This window comes from Diceros bicornis, chromosome 3 (assembly GCF_020826845.1).
Source record: "Diceros bicornis minor isolate mBicDic1 chromosome 3, mDicBic1.mat.cur, whole genome shotgun sequence".
NCBI lineage: Eukaryota > Metazoa > Chordata > Mammalia > Perissodactyla > Rhinocerotidae > Diceros > Diceros bicornis.
This window is the reverse complement of record NC_080742.1, coordinates 29,589,504-29,609,810: the sequence shown is the minus strand read 5'-3', so window position 1 is coordinate 29,609,810 and position 20,307 is coordinate 29,589,504. Positions and strand designations below refer to the sequence as shown.

Below are 20,307 nucleotides of genomic sequence, written 5' to 3'. Positions count from 1 at the left end.
CTTGCAGGTGTCTCATGCACGCTGTACCCCCAGTGCTAGCACAATACCTAGCTCTTAATCTTGACTGAGTAAATGAATGCTCTGGTCAGGAGCTCGTGACAGTAATCTAGGAAGATTAGATTTGGTAGTCGTTTCATCTACAGGTTTACGTGAACCCACAGGGGTGGATGAGATCAGGCTGACTGTAGCTGTAGGACTGAACTCCCGCTTCAAAATGTTTCTGGCGGCTAAACGGCCAGAATAAGTGGCGTTCTTGGGGAACGGTGCCTTAAATAGCTCTCGACGGCTTACAACACATAAATTTATTTTGGAAGACCTGTTTCCGTATAATACAGCATACCTAACAACTAAGATTTGTTACTTTGATGGCTGTATATTGACACCTGTCAGACTGGTTTTAGTTGGGGTGGGATGGGGATGACCTCACCGTCCCACCCTTCAGTGTGTAGACGGCAACTTGCACAATCTCCCCTGTAGCGACTATTTGGGGGTAGAGCAAGCTCTGGCGCAGCGGGTCCCCGCGCCCGGAGGGGGCGGCGCTCAAGCCCCCGCCTGCCTGACGCGACATAAGCCGAGATCACCTCACGCGCGCGCGGTGCAATCACAGCGCGCGCCGCCGCCGCCGACTATGCCGCCACCACCCTCCCCCTGAGATCCCTCCGCTCTCCCTCTCCCAGCACCGAGTCCCTGGCACCCCGCACCCGTGGCACACAGGCTCGGGTGGCCCGCGATTCTCGGGGGGTGTTCTCTTAGGCTCACGTTCTCTTCCATCGCTGTACCACCTGTGCCATAGGTGCAGCCTACTTCTTCAGGTACTCTCTGCCCGGCGTAAGGAGACCTCGGCGTTAGGGTGAACTGTGAAGGGCGTGGCCAGCGGCAGGCGCCACCCCGTTCTGTGACGCGCAGGGTGGTGCGCGAGGGAGCCGCGAGCAGGGGGTGGGGCTGGGTTTAGTAGGAGGCCTGGAGGCCGGGGCCGCCTCCCGACGCCCATCAGCGGGCTTCTCGCGCTCCATTGATTCGGGGGAGCGGCGGCGACCTCGGCCTCCAGCGTCTCTGGCGAACTGAAGCGGCGGCCACGATGGTGCTACTGGGCTTACTGCAGACGAGCGGGTCGGTGCTGGTGCAGGCGATGGAGCAGGTGACGGGCGGCAGCCTGCTATCCATGCTGCTGATCGCCTGCGCCTTCACGCTCAGCCTGGTCTACCTGTTCCGCCTCGCCGTCGGCCACCTGGCCCCCCTGCCCGCCGAGGCGGTACGTGCACCCCTGGGGGTCTGGACGGGTGACTCGGTGACCAAGGCGGCCGAAGGGCTAGGGAGGACGGCGACCGCGGAGGCGGCGGGTGCACTGGGGGGGAGGGGTGGGCGCGGCACTGCTACTGGTGGCGCTGGCGGTCACGACTGCTGGCCTTGTGCGGCGGGCCCTGATGGCGGTCTGGATTCTGGCAGTGGCTGGTCTTGGCCGGGGTCGTACTTGCCGGTGGTCATAGTGATGGCTGTGCTGGCCGCAGCTCTGGTGGCCCTAATGACCGTGGCCGGACTGGTAACTGTGGCCCTGGCTGTGGCGCTGAGCGCCCTGGTGGCGTACTGGTAGCCACAGGGGTGTTTCGGGCCTGGTGGGGCCCCTGGTGGCGATGCTATTGGCAGCTGCAAGCCCTTGGTGGCCGTCGTCCTGGTGGCCCTTGTGTGGTTCAGTGTCCTGTGGGCTGTGGCATTGTCCCTAATGGCTATTTATATCAGTATGAAGGGGGATGCGTTCAGTTTGGTAGAGTGGGAGTGAACTGGAGTGTTGTAGGGACCCTCCTATGACGCTACTAAAATATCAGTTTCTCTAGTTTAGTGGGTTTATTGACCACTAGCTTTGTATTTCCCTAATATATTTGATGAAAGCATCCTTAACCATCCAACACCAAGTAGCTTCTAAAACTACCCTTTTACTGATCATGGAATGTACAAACTATTGACCAAGGAGTTTTTAAAATTATTTTCATTTGAACTATAACAGGCATGAAGCAGTTATTTTTCCTACATGTGGGATTTTTGAGCTAGTGATATTTGTCTTTGGAAAGACAAAGGTAGCTTGAGTATTTTATGATTGTACTTACTATTATCTGAAGAGTGAGTTTGTAATGCTCCTTACTATTTGAGACCACCAAAGATCTGAGGAGTGTTACATTTTTTCATCGTTGCAAATTTGATTTCCAGAACACTTAATGTTGCAATCTGCAGGTCTCATTTTGTGGCATCTAAAGTACTTTTTACAGAGTGCTAAACAGTTCCTGCTAGAGCTGATCTGCTCTTCTTAAAATCAGTGAATCTCTTTCATTCGCAGTGAGCCCTGGTGGTCTAGTGGTTAAGATTCAGTGCTCTCACTGCTGCGCCCCGGTTCCTTTCCCTGTCAGGGAACCACACCACTCGTCCCCTCTGTCATTGTCCTACATACTGTGGTGGCTGCATGTTGCTGTGATGCTGAAAGCTATGCCACCGGTATTTCAAATACCAGCAGGGTCACCCATGGTGGACAGGTTTCAGCAGAGCTTCCAGACTAAGCTAGATTAGGAAGAAGGACCTGGCCACCCACTTCTGAAAAAATTGGTTGTGAAAACCTTATGAATAGCAGCGGAGCATTGTCTGGTATAGCGCCAGAAGGTGAAAGGATGGTGCAAAAAAGACCTAGCAGGGTTCCACCCTTCTGTACACAATGTCACTAAGTCGAAATGGACTTGAGGGCACTAACAACAAAAAAGTTCATTTGCAGTGAGAGAAGCATGAGATGTGTTCTGTTTACTGATGAATGTAGCTTCTTAAACATTTCTTATCTTTCTATACCTCAAGTTACTGTTTGTCTTTTTCTATGCCTTTAGGCAAGATTCTGGGACTAAAATTGTGGGTGGTAGCATAAGTAAGTGGTGAAGAAACTATAGTTTGACTTTCTTGTTTCTTTTGGCTACTCTTGGTTAGGAAAGATGCCTAGAGCCATCAGTAATACTGGAGATATTCTGGACAGTGTTCAGCATTTATAATTGCAATACCTTTGTGTTTGTCTAATCATTTATCTTATGCCATGTTCTGAGCGTCTGTTCTTTTTACTATGGCTACTCTCCTAGGATATTTGCAATTTGGCTATTGTTAAGTTACTTGTGATGCTTCATCTTTTGGGAACTTTTTAGTTACCAGAATGGCAAATGGCAAATTTCATTTGTTTGGTCATGAAACTAGACTGGTTTTCTTTTGTAAAATGAAATATGAACTGAAAGTTTTTTGTTTTCTCTTGCAGAAAAGTCCACCATACATTTCCTCTCCAGTTCCATTCCTTGGACATGCCATAGCATTTGGGAAAAGTCCAATTGAATTCCTAGAAAATGCATATGAGAAGGTAAGTCTTCCAAATGATCAGAGGAAAAGAAATTAGTGCTTTTCAAACTTTTCTTTTAAATGGCAGAACATTAGAAATAATTGTAATCTTATGCTTATCCCCAGTATAGGAAACATAAAATTGGAGCTGCTGAGGTTTAAGAGGTTCAGGGGCATTAGAGACCCTCCTCTCTTCTCCCATGCCTTGGGGTGATCTCTGAGACACCACTGAGGAAACCTGTAGTTCTGGCAACTGTGGTTTAAAAACCACTGGCCTAAATTTTGTATGCATTGATTATAGTTAAAATTGATACTAATTGACCCTTCTTTTTCTTAACCATGTGTCTGTAATTTTCTCACTTGCTCTACATGTGTTCTTTGACTTCAGTTCCACTTGGGTGACCCACACGACACTGTGGCCACTCAGATCTTTGCCTCTCTCCAATGACCTTTCCCATAGCAATTCAGCCATTTACTCCACAGTCCCACTTTGGACTTGTCACTGTTCACTGTTTTGCCTCCACAATATTAATTTAGACACCATATTTTTAGACCACAACTTCTTCTCCTGGTTTGCCTATGCACCTCCTTCCATTATAGCCGTTCTTTGACCTCATTAGATGTTCCAGTCTACTGTCCCATTTACTTTCTCTTGATCTATCAGCCTTCTTTCTTTCCTTTTCCACTTTGGGACCATGGTCTAACATTTCAGTTACACTCTTGCAGTACCTTAAATTTCCTTGCCCCCTGATCTTCTTTGTTCTTACCTGGTAAAACCCCAACCTTCGACAGAATCTGTTAGTCATTTTCTCCTTCCTTATACCAGATTGGTTCCTTCCTAATTTCCTGATTGCCTACCTTGAACGAACTTTGAACACTGTTCAGCAATCCTATCATGTTCCTGTGGTTGGCTTACTTTCCCACTCACCATAATGACTAAAAATTGCATTAAAGTTTATGAATGTTTTAATTTTCAACAATGTATTGTTTCGTGATTTAAGAAATGAGTGTCTTAGTGCTACATATTTTTTGGTAACATCACTATGGGTACTTTTCTCTCTTTAGTATGGACCTGTATTTAGTTTTACCATGGTGGGCAAGACGTTTACTTACCTTCTGGGGAGTGATGCTGCTGCACTGCTTTTTAATAGTAAAAATGAAGACCTGAATGCAGAAGATGTCTACAGTCGTCTGACAACACCTGTGTTTGGGAAGGGAGTTGCATATGATGTACCTAATCCAGTAGGTGACACTGTTATTTTGAAGAAAGACAAATCTATACTATAATAGTTATAGCTAGTGGTGTAATATTATACATTTAAAATGTGGAAATAATTTATTCCTTGGTTCAAAAATCTGAAGAATCATGAGACATTTAAAAGAAGAAAAGCCATGAGTGACTGACAAAGAATGGGTATTTTGTTTTATAGTTGCTGGCACGGGCTTAGCAACTTTACAGGGCTTCTTGTATAAAGAAATAGAATCAATGATAACTTAGCATATTGGGGTTTGACTTGTGTGGGTAACAAGAAAAATCCCATTATTTCGTTGGAAGGGCCTCCTACCTTCCCACTTCTGCCTAAAATTCTAGCATAAGAGCTCTTTTGAGCTAGAGATTGCTGGCTTTAGAAGTTTTGTGTGATTTCTTTTCCCTTCTAAAGTCAAATATTAAAGTGCTGCAAGTTGATGTAAAACACAGATCAGATAATTGGCCCAAATGCTTGGCATGGGCTCTGGCTGTGGATGTACCACACATTTCCCAGTACCCTAGTAGAGCAGTTAACAAGTTGACATTAAGTGCTGTTTCTCCGGGTGGGGGAGTTGTAGGGGAGGTGTGGGGGAGTGCATGGCTCTCCTTAAGGCCAAAAGCAAGAGCCCTGCAAAATCCCTTTGCTGAGATAAATCTGTTTGTTTTTTCACACAGCTTATCAGATTCTTAAAATAGAAATGCCCTAAAGGGTTAAAATTATCAGTTGTTTTAGTGTGAATTTATTTTATTCAGATTATATTATATTCTAATTAAACTTCTGGTAGATAGTGTCAGTGAGGAGTGATATTTGTTTTGAGAATAGAATAGGAGAAAATGTGAAGGAGGGTAATAATATCAAAGCATAATGGACCTTTGGAGATTGTATTGACATCTGGGTTGAAAGACTAGGAGATCACCAGAATAGGCAAAGGGAACCTTGGAGTGGAGAGTGGGAAAACGTACATAGGAAGGAAGGCGGGAGGTGGGATTCCTCATTTATCATTGTCTAGGGCACATATACAGAAATGCTCTAAGTTTCCCATGTCTGGCATAGTTAAAAATATCCTTTTACTATTTTTATTTTTAATTTTTCAGAAGTTGTTTCCTTTGTTAGAGTTATAATGACCCAAATGGATCTTGTTATTAAATAAAATTATGTTTTAATGCTATATACCCTTAATTTTTTGAAGGTTTTCTTGGAGCAGAAGAAAATGTTAAAAAGCGGACTTAACATTGCCCACTTTAGACAGCACGTTTCTATAATTGAAAAGGAAACAAAGGAGTACTTTCAAAGTTGGGGAGAAAGTGGAGAAAAAAGTAAGCAAAATGTTTTGGGTTTGCATTTGTGCTAACATTTCTACTTTGCTAAGACTTCGAAATCTAAGAATACGTGTGTGTGTGTGTGTGTGTGTGTGTGTGTGTGTGTATAAAGCAAACTACAACATATGTAAAACCACCTTAGGTTTAATGGAAGGAACATGGTATGATTACCATGGAGTTAAAAAGACCTATCAAGGGATGAATGGATAAAGAAGCTGTGGTATATATACACAATGGAATACTACTCAGCCATAAGAAACAATGAAATCCAGCCATTTGTGACAACATGGATGGAAATTGAGGGTATTCTGCAAAGTGAAATAAGTCAGAGGGAGAAGGTCAAATACCCTATGATTTCCTTCATTAAGTAGTAGATAATAACAACAACAAACAAACACATAGAGACAGAGATTGGATTGGTGGTTACCAGAGGGGAAGTGGGGAGGGAGGAGGGCGAAAGGGATAACTCGGCACATGTGTGTGGTGACGGGTTGTAGTTAGTATTTTGGTGGTGAACATGATGTAATCTATGCAGAAATAGAAGTATAATGATGTAGACCTGAAATTTATACAATGTTATAAACCAATATTACTGCAATAAACAAAAAATTAAAAAAAAAAAAAAAAAAGACCTGAGAATGGGGCCGGGCCGGTGGCACAAGCTCGCGCTCCACTGTGGTGGCCCGGGGTTCGCCGGTTTGGATCCCGGGCGCGCAACAACGCATCGCTTGGCAAGCCATGCTGTGGCGGCATCCCATATAAAGTGGAGGAAGATGGGCATGGATGTTAGCCCAGGGCCAGTCTTCCTCAGCAAAAAAAAAAGAGGAGGATTGGCAGATGTTAGCTCAGGGCCGATCTTCCTCAAAAAAAATAAATAAATAAAAAGACCTGAGAGGAAGTGATTATTTCTGCTCACTTAGCAAAACCCTAAAGTGGGTTAATTAACATGCATATTATTCAGCTCATTTGTACAAATAATATAAAAACGATTCATGACTAAATTTTGAAATACACTGAATGTAAAACTTTTTGCAAGGTCATTTTAAGATAATAGATAAAATAATTTTTTTTACCCCCAACGGGCAAGTAAAAGTCTAAACAATATAATTGTGTATGTAATACCTTATTTATCTAATATCATATGGGAATGATTTATTCCATGAACAAAGTAAATTTAAATAGATAAGCTTACTCCACCACCAAAAGTTTGATTTTAGCCATTTCTTAAAGAAATCTCTTAAAATGTATTATATGCTTTCTTGCATTATATAGAGAGTATATTGAATGTATCTTGACCTTCTTGGATATTTCTGTGAATCCAATCTTTCTATTGGACTGCAGTAAGTGTTGCCTTCAGAGACAATTGCCATACCCATAGCAGGAAGCAGCATCTACCTACGGGGCAGTAAGACCTCTGTGTAGGTCACTATGTTCTGACTTTGGTCTTCAGCTTCTATGAAAGGTCTATATATAAAACTTGCCTCTATTTTTAATACACTTAAAGTTGATATGATATATTTCTAACCATACAAGAAGCTGCTGTATAAACTAGAGTGCCAACTTAATAAATGCAAGTGAGACATAATTATAGCGCTAAGAACACCAGAATATTTGCTGAACTTCTGTTTGTTGGCAAATCTAATTGGAAAGCCAAATGATAATTGGAAGTTCATTTGGTGAACATGGAATTAAAGAACAGGGCACTAATTGGATAATTTTTATGACTGATAAGTGTCATCCAAATGTGCTTGCCTGATGCATCTGTCCCCAGTGTTGAGATGTAGCAGTTGGAGAGTAGTTACAGTTTTCTCTTATATATGGTCAAGACTTCAATTTTTAGTCCTGACGTTCCCACTTTGACCTGGGAAATAATCTGCTCTTGAGTCTTTGGACCGCTCTTCCAGGGGAAGCACCTCATTATTGTCCTCATATGCACTAAGTAACCTTTTTGCTGCTTTTATTGTACTGTGACCTGGACCTCAGACAACCCCATTCATTTTTATCTTCATTTTATCTTTTCAAGAGGAAGGGCTCATGAGTGAGGTTTACACATGCCGTTGTGGCATCTATTTTGTCCATCCAGAGGGGTGGGGTGCTTCCCATCATTTGGTTTCTTGCCTCTCTTTGTTCTAGCCACATGTCTGTCTAAAGGCTTTTTTTGATGGTATGGATAGGATCTTGTTGGTTCTTGAGTTAAATTTTTATTTTCAGTTTTCCTTTACAAAACTTTTATATCTCTAAGAAAAAAGAACATTTCAAAAGAATTTTTGGCAATAGTAATGGGAATGATCTTTTTCCTTCTAGATTTGTTTGAAGCTCTTTCTGAGCTCATAATTTTAACAGCTAGCCATTGTTTACATGGAAAGGAAATCAGAAGCCAACTCAATGAGAAGGTGGCACAGCTGTATGCAGATTTGGATGGAGGTTTTAGCCATGTGGCCTGGCTATTGCCAGGTTGGCTCCCTTTGCCTAGTTTCAGGTATGTATAAAGAGACTATATTTGGTTATTTAACTTCGTAAAATTTCTAGTGTTGTTTGGTAGTGTTGATATGCTTTCTGTTAACAAAGATAGAAATTAAACATATAACAAACAAGTTGGGGAGATTATGAGCCCCCATTCTTCTATAAGAATTCAAGACAGGTTTTCTTTATATAGTGAGGTCATTAATGGTTTCCCCATTTAAGGGAAACCTCCCATTTCAGTTTATTAAAAATGTAATTTGTTGTCTATCTGGTCTACTAGTTTAAAACCTATTTATCTCATATTCTTTGTACTCAGGAAAGTCTCTGAACTCTACCTAAAAGTGATAGAGCCCTCTCAGCACTTGTTTGAAAGTATTTGACTGTTTCGTAGTATATTGAGAAATGTCTTTGTTTTGAAGTATTAGTACCTTTCTTCACAGACAACTGTACTGTGCTTTCCTTAAGGGCAGGGACCATCTGTGATACAAAGAAATATTGCCCATAGGACTTGACGTGTGGTATGTCAGTAGGCTTTCTGTACCTTTGTTGATTCATTTCTGTTCAGGTGAGAGATGGGGAGTAGTTAAATTGGTACTGCTTTCCTTCCATTTCTGCCACTTCTGTCTAGTTACAGAATAAAGAGGGGTGAGAGTAAAAGCAAAAGGCAAGAGAGATTCTCTGGAGTCTTGGAACTCATAATACCTTATATTTGTAAGGAGGTTTGTGGTTTTCAAAATGCTTTCATCCATAATGTTAGAGCATCCAGCACAGCCCTTGGCCTATAGTGGGTTCTGCATAAATGGGCATCAGGCCTGTTTCCACCTTCCCTATCTCCTTGATGAAGTCAGAAATTCCTAAGCTTGGTATGATAGGCCTTTCACACTGCAGCCCAGTCTTTCTCTGTCTTACCTGAACCAACTGATTTAATCAAATTATTATTCCATTCACTTTCTTCAACAAGCCTTATGTTTTCCTGGCTCTGCTGTGTTCATACTGTTAGATTTTAACATCATCTTCCTTTCTGCCCACATTATCTCAGTTGATCCTCAGTAACAGTCTTAAAAATGAAGCAGGGCAGCAATTTTTATTAGAAGGCTTGATTAAGAGGGGGCTAGGTAGTCAGATTGCTTGGTTTTAAGTTTCAGCTCCACTGCTCACTGGCTGTGTGATCCTATGCAGTTACCTGTGAACCGAGGATAATAGCATCTACCTCACAGGAGGTCAAAGTGGGTAATTTGTATAAAACACTTACGGTACCTGTTACCTAGTGAGCACACTACTTTAAAGGTAAAATTTTGGGAGCTGAAATTTGTTTTCTGACTCCACTAGTATTTTTGCCCCCTACAAATTTGTTGTCTTACAAAATGATAAGTAGAATCACATCTTATATGCTCTAGTCATATTCTAAATCCTAGATTTAGATAATCCTAAATCAATCCTAGGTTTATTCAAATCCTAAATCAGAGTAAGTCTTTGTCTGCTTCAAGAATTAATTTGGTTAAAATTGGAATTTCATGTTAAAACAGTATTCTGCTTTCTTTTAAATTGGAAAATGATTCTAAAGGAATAATCATTTGAGTCTTAGTTAGAACACAGGTAGTGTTAAGAATCAGGGATATATATATGTTAAAACACATTTCTTGCCCTTAAGGATCCCAGAAATTCCTAACAATATAAGATTTATGTGGCTTTTTTTCTCTTGGTTCTCAGTTTTGTCAATTATTTTAGAGTCATTCAAGTTAGTTAAATAAGGTTGCTTTAAGCTAGGTTCTGGTTATTTTCAAAATGAATTTGATGCCAGAAAATATTGCTTTATATTTTAAAGTTATTTTCGTCTTTGAATTACAGACGCAGGGACAGAGCTCATCGAGAAATCAAGAATATTTTCTATAAGGCAATCCAGAAACGCAGACAGTCAGAAGAAAAAATTGATGACATTCTTCAAACTTTGCTAGAGTCTACTTATAAGTAAGAGCTGTTCAGATCTGTATTAAGGTGAAGCAGGAAATTACACACTAAAACATAGTTAAAAAATATGTCCAGTTAAAAAGTAATGATGCTGGCAAAATTAGTAGCTATGACCTTTGGACTTTTTAAATGGACGAGACATAAATTACTGGGATCCTGTGTCTTACTAGAATCCCAGTGACTGCACATGGTAAAAAGTTTGCTAATAAACTGCAATGAAATCTTGTGTAATCAAAATCATGTCTTCTATTGGTCTGTCTCTTTTTCCTAATGGAAAAAAATTTCTGACTTGTGATGGGCAAATGCAAGAGACTTATACCTGAAAATTTTATTCATTATGACCCTTTATTTAAAAGTTGAGGCATGGAATGTGTCTGCCAAAATGTTAAATTTGTGTGTTTGGTTCATTCTGTAGGGATGGGCGTCCTTTGACAGATGAAGAAGTAGCCGGCATGCTTATTGGCCTGCTCTTGGCAGGGCAGCATACGTCCTCAACTACTAGTGCCTGGATGGGCTTCTTTTTGGCCAGAGACAAAACACTTCAAGAAAAATGTTATTTAGAACAGAAAACAGTCTGCGGAGAGGATCTGCCTCCTTTAACTTATGATCAGGTTTGTTGGATTTTCAATTTCATTGCTGCCTCATGACTTTGAGTATCCGTGGCTAATTTTTAAAGGGGACAATCTGAGATTTTTTATATACTATAGAGTAAATTGATTAGCTTATTTTTAGAAAATTCCCTACAGCCCTCCTTGAAATGTCCTAATACTGGATTTATTTTGCTAGTATTTTGTTGAGGGTTTTTGCATTTATAGTCATAAGTGATATTGGTCTATAGTTTTATTGTGATGTATTTGACAGGTTTTGGTATCAGAGTTAAGTCCCACGTTGCTTAACGACTGAGATACATTCTGAGAAATGTGTCATTAGGTGATTTTGTCATTGTGTGAACATCATAGAGTGTACGTACATAAACCTAGATGGCATAGCCTACTAGACACCTACGCTGTATGGTACTCATCTTGTGGGACCGTCCTCCTATATGCGGTCCGTCCTTGACCAAAACGTAATTGTGCGTCACTTGACTGTAATACTAGTCTCATAGAATGAGTTTGGAAATGTTCTCTCCTATTTTTTTGGAAGAGTTTTGGAAGGATTGGTGTTACTTCTTTCTTACATGTGGTAGAATTCACCGTGAAGCCATCTAGGTTTGTGCTTTTCTTTGTGGGAAGTTTTTTGATTTTACTAATTCAGTCTCTTTACTTGTTAATAGGTCTATTCATATGTTCTATTTCTTCTTGAGTCAGTTTTGGTGGTTTGTGTCTTTCTAGGAATTTGTCCAATTCATCCAGGTTACCTAATTTATTGGCATACAATTGTTATAGTATTCTCTTAATAATCCTTTTTATTTCTGTAAGGTCAGTAGTGATGCTCCCTTCATTCCTGATTTTAGAAACTTTTAAAATAATAGCTTAATTGATATATAATTCACATATTATAAAATCCATCCATTTAAAGTGTACAATTTACTGTTTTGTTTGTTTGGTGAGGAAGATTGTTGCTGAGCCAACACCTGTGCCAGTCTTCCTCCATTTTGTATGTGGGACACTGCCACAGCATGGCTTGATGAGCGGTGTATAGGTCTGTGCCCAGGATCCAAACCCATGGACCCTGGGCCGCCGAAGCTGGGCATGCAAACTTAACCACTATGCCACCGGGCCAGCCCCATACTGGTTTTTTAACAGTTTTTATTCAAGTTTTTATTCAGAGTTGTGAAACCATCATCCCAATTTAATTTTAGAACATTTATATCACTTTCAAAAGAGACCCAGTACCCATTAGCAGTCATGCTCTCTTTCCCCTGTCCCTTGCCCCTGGCAATCACTAATCTACTTGTTGTCTCTATGGATTTGCCTATTGTGGACATTTCATATAAATGGAATCATACAATATGTAGTCTTTTGTGACTGGCTTCTTTCACTTAGCATGTTTTCAAGGTTAATCCATGTTGTGGCATGTATCAGTACTTCAATCTTTTTTTTATTGCCAAGTAATATTCCATCAGATGGATATACCACATTTGTTTATCCATTCATCAGTAGATGCACATTTAGGTTGTTTCCACCTTTTGGCTGTTATAATAATGCTTCTCTCAATATTTGTGTACAGGTTTCGAAAAAATTGACATTGATGATTTTTGCTAGTGTTTTCATTTTTTAGATGAATGAATTGTTACGGGTCCTTACCATGCCATTCTTCAGAGTGATTGCCTCTCTTCCTCTTATCTTGCCCTCTTTTCCCTTGTTGACCATGGACAGTAATAGAACTAGATAATCCCAGCTACCCTGAACCAGTTACTTCTGCACTTCTACCCAGAATATAAGCTATCTTGTAATAACCCAGAAGTTAAAATAATTTTGTGTACTGTTGAAGTAAGCTAAATATTTGCAAAACTCAGGAAATGTTTTATCTTTTTTAGCTCAAAGATCTAAATTTACTTGATCGCTGTATAAAAGAAACATTAAGACTTCGACCTCCTATAATGACCATGATGAGAATGGCCAAAACACCTCAGGTGAGTCTCTTGGCTAGATCTCCCCTTTCATGCCTCCTGTTTTTATTTATCAAAAAGAAGAAATACTATAACATCGAAGAGAATTTTTTAAATTAAAAAAGTAGAATAATCACTTCTGCATGATTTTCAATTTTACATATTCTAAATATATAAATATTTTTATGTAATTGCAGACAGTATACATGCTAGTCTGTTCCCTGGATTTTTATTTAACAATTAGGGCTTTTTATATGACAGTGTGTTTTTTCCTGGTTTTAAAAATAACATATGTTTTGTGTAAAAAAATTCTACCAGTATGGAAGTGTATAAATTGGATTGCGAAAGGCTCCTTGAAATCCCACGCCTACCTCTGAGGCATTGATACTTTTTTTAATTTGTGTATATACTTCCAGCCCAATGTTAGGTCACTTGGAAATCATCTTGAGTTAAAATAATTTTTAGTTGGCCTGTCATCTAGCTAGTTTTTAAATATATGTATAGCTCATGCATATTAATACTTTATTACACAATGACCTGATTAGTTGGTAGAATATTTTTATATTATCTAATGAAAGATGTTGCTTTCATTTGCAGACTGTGGCTGGGTATACCATTCCTCCAGGACATCAGGTGTGTGTTTCTCCCACTGTCAATCAAAGACTTAAAGACTCATGGATAGAACGTCTGGACTTTAATCCCGATCGCTACTTACAGGACAATCCAGCATCAGGAGAGAAGTTTGCCTATGTGCCATTTGGAGCTGGTAAGATGATTAAATTTTGCATTTGAAAAGTTTGTTCTGATGACATATTTGTGCCTGTCAAAATAATCCATGTGAATTTTAGTTACAAATATCTTTTCCTTTCCTCAAGTGACATTCCTGCAAATATTTGTAGGAGTATAATCTTTGCAAGTTGGAAAAAATACTGTATTTATACTAAAGGAAATAGTTCTGTGAATCCTTATATAATGCTCTATTACCTTCTAACCTATCTAGTTTTATCAGGTCTAATTTTTATAGTCTACCCTGTTGTCCCTTATAATAGTATTTAAAGCTCTTTGTGAATTCTGTTTTAAAGAACATTGGAGTTAGCACACCATTCAGGCAATTATTTCAGGATAAATATGATAACAAATTTTCAGCATTTCAGAAGAGAGCAAAGGCAGGCTTTTTATTTAAAATGAAGCTTTTCTGGATTGTTAGTCAACTTTTTGGTTCTCTATATTCTTTTGATGAAATGGTCTTTAAATTTGGGCAGGTTGTGCATAGGTTTGTAAATCTCTCCATTTCAATTAAGATCCTAAAATAATGCAGGCAGACCCTTGTTCCTTTAATAATTTCTCTCTTCATTGGTATTCTGTACAGATTAAACTATATTCTACAACTTCTTATTTAGTCTTTCTAAAGAGATCATTTAAGTGACATGACTTGTCATTGGTCACTCTTTTTCCATATATAAAGGAAAGTGCAAAGTCCTTTGGGAACCTCATATCTTAATAACTTTAATAAACAAATTTAATATGGTATATGATACAACATAACATATAAAAGTCCTAAATTGTTCAAACAGTTGGAAGGGACTGTAGCCCAGTTTCTGCCTGAAAGAGGAATTGTTTCTCAACTGGTAATTATCTGGCTTCCACTTAAACTTTTCAGGTAATGAGTTGCTCAGTTAGCTTCTGTGGCAGCTTATTTCATTTTTGGACAGCTCTCATTTTTAGAAACATATTAAAGCTTCAATCTGTTTCCTTTTAACATCCCATTTACAGTTAGTCCTAATTGTGGTCTCTGAAGCTATATGATAGATCTCTGAGCTGTTTGACTGTAGATACAATGTTCCCTCAAGTCTTTCTTTCATCACTGTGTTAGTTTCCTAGGGCTGCTGTAACTACCACAAACTGGGTGACTGATAACAACAGACATCTATTCTCTCATAGTTCTGGAGGCTGGAAGTCTGAAATCAAGGTTTTGGCAGGGTCCTGCTCCCTCTGAAGGCTCGAGGGAAGAACCTTTCCTTACCTCTTCCTAGCTTCCGCTGACTCTTGGCAGTCTTTTGCATTCCTGGCCTTTAGCTGCATCACTCCAGTCACTGCCTCCATCTTCACGTGGCCTTCTTCCCCGCGGGCGCCTCTGGGTCTTCACGTGGGCTTCTTCCCCGTGGGCGTCTCTGGGTCTTCACATGGCCTTCTTCCCCGCGGGCGTCTCTGGGTCTTCACGTGGCCTTCTTCCCCATGGGCATCTCTGGGTCTTCATGTGGCTTTCTTTTAGAGATACCAGTCGTTGGATTTGGGGCTCACCTTAACCCAGTATGACCTCGTTTTAACTAATTATATCTGCAAAGACTGATTTCCAAATAAGGTTACATTCTGAAATTCCAGGGGGACACTGTTCTACCCCATACACTCATCATAAATACCTCCAATTTCTTCAGTCATTCTTTTACTTTGTAATTGTGCTGTTTCTGTGTTGGTGCATATAGCATGTAGTTTAATCATTTTCTTAATATTACATTTTGTGAATCATCAGAATTTATCTATTCTTCTGCTGATTCATAGTTAGGATACTTCTAGTTTGTTGCTATTAAAAATAATCTTTTGACTAATCTTCCTGTAAGTAAACCAAGCCTCTCCTTAGTTATTAATTTGAATATGGAACAGTGTGTAAATGCCCCTCTTAAATGTGCCTCCCAGAAGTGAGTGCAGTTATGGGCCACGCAAGCACTATGCTAAGCCTTTTATGTTAATTTTTTCTCCATTTAATCCTCACAACCACACTATGAGGAAGGGACTATTTTATACACTTTTCAGAAACGAAAACTCGGGCTTAGTGAGGGTTTTTTCAATTCCAATAATTTGGCCTATTCTTTTTGTGTTCCCTGAAAAGCCATCTTTTGTTATTGCGCTTACTACTTTGTGGGGTTTTGGTAGGTAGGAGAGGTTGGAAGATGTTAGTTCTTTCTTGCTTACATATTTTTGATACCATCTTTTATGAAGTTTGTCTCTCTGTCTAGGTTTTGTGTATGACCTTTTAAAAAATACAAATTATATTTTCTATTAATAAATTTCTCCCATTTAATAAGAAAAATTTCAAAGTTAAAAGAGTTTTACAGTGAACTCATGTATCTATTATCAAGATTCTGCCACTAACATTTTACTCTACTTGTTTCATCACATATCCATCTGTCCATCAATCCATTTACTTTTTAGATGCATTTCAGAGTAAATTGCACACATCAGTATACTTCTCTCTGTTTTTCAGCAAGCATATAATTAACTAAAGTTCAGTATTTGTTTAGTTTTCACGTAAAATTTTATAATGAAATGCTCAAATCTTAAGTCAGCATTCCTTGAGTTTTGACAAATGAATAACCTCAATTATCACTATTTTAAAAGGTTATTGCTTTCTGGTCCTGTCTAAAAACCTTTGCCTAACCCCAAGTCATGAAAATATTCTCCTGTTCTTCTCTGTTAAAATTTTGTGGTTTTAGCATTTATGTTTAGGTCTATGATCCATCTTGAATTAGTTTTTGGGTATGGCGTGAGCTAGGAATTGAATTTCTTTTTTTTCACATAGATATCCAATTATTCCATCACCATGTATTGAAAAGACTTTCTTTTCTTCATTGGCTTGCTTTATTTAGCACCTTTGTTGATAATCACATAACCACAAAAGTATGTCTAGGCTCTTTTCTCTGTTCCACTGATCTATTTGCTGATCCCTTCCAGTACCACACTGTCTTGGTTGCTGTGAAAGGAAAAAACTCACTTTCTTCTCTACACTCTCACTCAGAACACTTTTTTTTTGTGTGTGTGAGGAAGATTGACCCTGAGCTAACATCTGTGCCCACCTTCCTCTCCTTTGTATATGGGACGCCTGCCACAGCATGGCTTGATGGACGCCACATAGGTCCGTGCCCAGGATCCACACCAGTGAACCCCAGGCCGCTGAAGTGGAGTGCACAAACTTAACCACTATGCCACTGGGCCGGCCCCATCACTCAGAACACTTTTAACATTTCTGGTCACCAAATATGTGGGTATTTATCCTACACCAATTCTCTGAGGACACCAACTGGGTGTCCTATAATTCAACTGAATTCTGACACTACCTACCTGGGGTTAGCGCAGACCCCATGCATTGGTTAAAGGCTCAGTCCCACAAGACTGCTCCCCTGCCACTTCCGATGCCAGTGCCAGGCCCATGTCGTCACCTCTTCTGACCAACCAGCTATAAATTGGAAGTTGTCCTGATTCTCTCTTTGGGGTTCCCAGATTTGTTAGAACAGCTCACAGAACTCCAAAAACAGATTACTACTTTCTAGATTACCGGTTTATTATAAAAGGATACAACTCAGGAACAGCCTTATGAAGAGATGCATATGGGGGAAGGGGTGTAGAGCTTCCATGCCCTCTCTGGGTATGCCACCCTCCCAGCACCTCCGTGTGTTCACCAACCTGGAAGCTGTCTGAACACTGCCCTCCCCTTCCCTGTACTTGAGGGATTTTTGTGGAGGCTTCATTACATAGTCATGATTAATTAAATCATTCATCATTGATGATTAATTCAACCTCCAGCTCCTCTCCCTATTGGAGGTCAGGGGGTGAGGCTGAAAGTTTCAACCTTCTAATCACATGGTTGGTTCAACCAGCTCTCATCCTGAGGGGGCTTTCCAAAAGTCACCTCATTAACACCCTCAAGTGTGGTTGAAAGGGGCTTGTTATGAGTAACAAAAGGCTCCTTGCTGCTTTCACCTTTATTGCTCTTTTCACTTAAGAAATACGAAGGGTTTGAGGAGCTCTGTGCCAAGAATGGGAGGAAGACAAAATATATATTTATTACAAATCACAATATCACAGTTGCTGTACCTTGAGTACTGAAGTCAGATTTGAAGTCGGTTTAAGTCCTCCAACTTGATTCTTCTTTTTCAAGATTGCTTTGGATATCCTAGTTCCTTTCCATTTCCATATGCATTTTAGAATCAGCTTGTCAGTTTTTCTGTGTATATGACCTTTTAAATTTTGATCTCAGTATATATTGCTATTTTGGGTTTATTAAATCCCTTTGTCTTCTATTATCTTTTAAATGGCATGAAAGTTTTGATTGGAAGGTTCATATTGACTTTAACTAGGGATCTCTTGGGACAGAAGCTAAAAATATTCTATATAGTCCCAAACTAGATTACCATCATATATTTCAAACCTTACATATAGTTAACCTAGACAGATGTTAAGTTTCAAAACAAGTAATTGGAAAATTCATTATACAATTATCCAAGAGCTATTTCCCCTAAAAACAGACATTGAAAATCTCCTGGGATTTTTATTAACTATTTACATTCTTGTTTTATGTGAAAAGAATATGTCATCTTTTTACTATAAATATCTGTATATCTGCTATTCACCTAAACTGTAGATAAACAAATTTTATCACTCCAGGCTAAGAATGAGAAAGAATTTCAACTGATTCTTATGAAAACTTTTTTTTTTACAGGGCGTCATCGTTGTATTGGGGAGAATTTTGCCTATGTTCAAATCAAGACAATTTGGTCCACTATGCTTCGTTTATATGAATTTGATCTTATTGATGGATATTTTCCCACTGTGAATTATACAACCATGATTCACACCCCTGAAAACCCAGTTATTCGATACAAAGTAAGATCAAAATGAAAAAAGCTGCAAGGAACTAATATGTGAAACATTACTGTAAACTGCAAAAGCATTTGGAAAGAATGAAGTTAACGAAACAGTTCCTTCCCAGTGTACTCTTTTTTTGAGTGTGTAATTTTAAGACAGCCAGCTTAACTTATGGTTTTTATATTTTCTTAACTGAATGGTTCCATCAAATCTAACAGCATTTCAGACATTTCCTAATAGTTTTATGTTGGCTATTTACTCTATATGCTTTATATAAGGAAATCAAGGCAATTAGTAAAAAATTACTTCGGGGGATCTTGGTAATTAGCAGATTCTAAATAACACAATTTCTAGGTATTAAATTTAAGGGCATACATAGCTCTTGGTAAGTAAGTTCAGGGTATTCAAATCTTCGACTAGATCTGCAAGTGTAAAACCCCATAAGATAAGATACTCGGAAGCCTTAGGTTATTTATTGGGTAATGTTTGTGTGTGTGAGTAAGGATGGGTGGGTAGGGAATAAACTCACATTTAAAGCCTTGGATAAAAGAATCCTATTAACTGTTTTGGTATAATGATACATAGCAATGATGGAGCTTTGTTGTAGAAAAATATGTCCTTTGAAATTTTAATTGGAAGCACTATCTATAGAAAATTGAGAGAGATCTATGACAATGACAATTATAGTTCCTAAAATATAGTGTAATTATTAATACTAAAGATTGCTCATGTAATGATCTAATTACTAAATATTATATATTTATCTACTGATAAATGTGTGTATGTGGTTCCACATGGTCACATCTGTATGAAAGTCTAAAATAAAGTCCTTAAGGGATAATATTTGTTCTCTTTGGCTCCAGGTGGGTTCCCTGCCTCCTCTCCAGAATCTAATTAGGGATGTTTCTGTTACTAGTTCTGTTTTATTAAAACTTTAGGTTAACAAGCTTTTTCTGTTTTTGATACAAAATCTTTGATCAGGGAACTCTGGCTTTAAGATAAGGGTAATATGAAGCAGGGTCCTTGGGAGTAGTGTCTTTGGACAAATTCTGTGAAGCCTGTGTTCAAGAATCAACTTAACTCAAATTATAACTGGAGACCTGACTATATTACTACCTATAATTTGACCACATAGTTTGTTATTACTAGATGAAGCCAACATATTTTCCCTTATGTATATTACAGTTCGGTTTAAGGGGCTGGAGGACTCATGTTAAACTCTATTTCTGAAGGCAAAATCTCTGCTGTTAAGAGTTTTTCACATTAAAATTATCTTTGAGAATAATACAGTCTGTATTCACAAATTATAAAGTATGTGTGCTTCAGTGAGTAAAATTCAGGAATCTAGGAACTTGCATGGGGGAAAAAATTCCATCTTTATTTTTACTAATTTCAAAGTGTAATTTAATATTTTCTTTATGAATTTAGGCACCAAACCACGCTAGTATTAGCAGTACCCATAATTTTGTGAACAGAAATCACAGATATTTTCATATCACATTATAGGTGTTGTAGATCTCTTGAGATACCTTTTACTCTCATCACTACTTTGAAATTATAGTAGTTATTAGACCTACTGATAGATCTTATTTCTTTAATCTTTTATATATTAATCACAAAAATTTTAAAGTTTGACTATTTCTATGAAATTGGGTTCTTTTGCAATCCTATATATTTTATCATCTCTTCAAAAGCATTCTGAGAAGGGATCCATAGTTTCACAAGACTGCTAGAGAGGTTCATGGCACAAAAAAGTTAAAACCCT

The 20,307-nt window shown here is 38.9% G+C and overlaps 1 protein-coding gene across 2 annotated transcripts; it reads left to right on the top strand.

Annotated features, from left to right (window-relative positions):
• The first annotated feature begins 718 nt into the window (after window positions 1-718).
• Window positions 719-19,831, top strand: LOC131394164 (lanosterol 14-alpha demethylase). 2 transcript variants are annotated; one of them, XM_058525413.1, is made up of 10 exons: window positions 719-812; window positions 3,275-3,373; window positions 4,417-4,593; window positions 5,791-5,917; window positions 8,225-8,399; window positions 10,232-10,351; window positions 10,767-10,962; window positions 12,831-12,926; window positions 13,500-13,668; window positions 18,397-19,831. In XM_058525413.1, exons 3-10 carry the CDS (start codon window positions 4,441-4,443, stop codon window positions 18,573-18,575), a joined length of 1,215 nt encoding a protein of 404 aa, XP_058381396.1. In that variant the 5' UTR covers window positions 719-812; window positions 3,275-3,373; window positions 4,417-4,440; the 3' UTR covers window positions 18,576-19,831. The 2 variants fall into 2 exon arrangements, with proteins under 2 accessions (XP_058381396.1, XP_058381399.1); XM_058525416.1 differs by lacking the exon at window positions 719-812 and adding an exon at window positions 981-1,252.
• The last annotated feature ends 476 nt before the right edge of the window (window positions 19,832-20,307 follow it).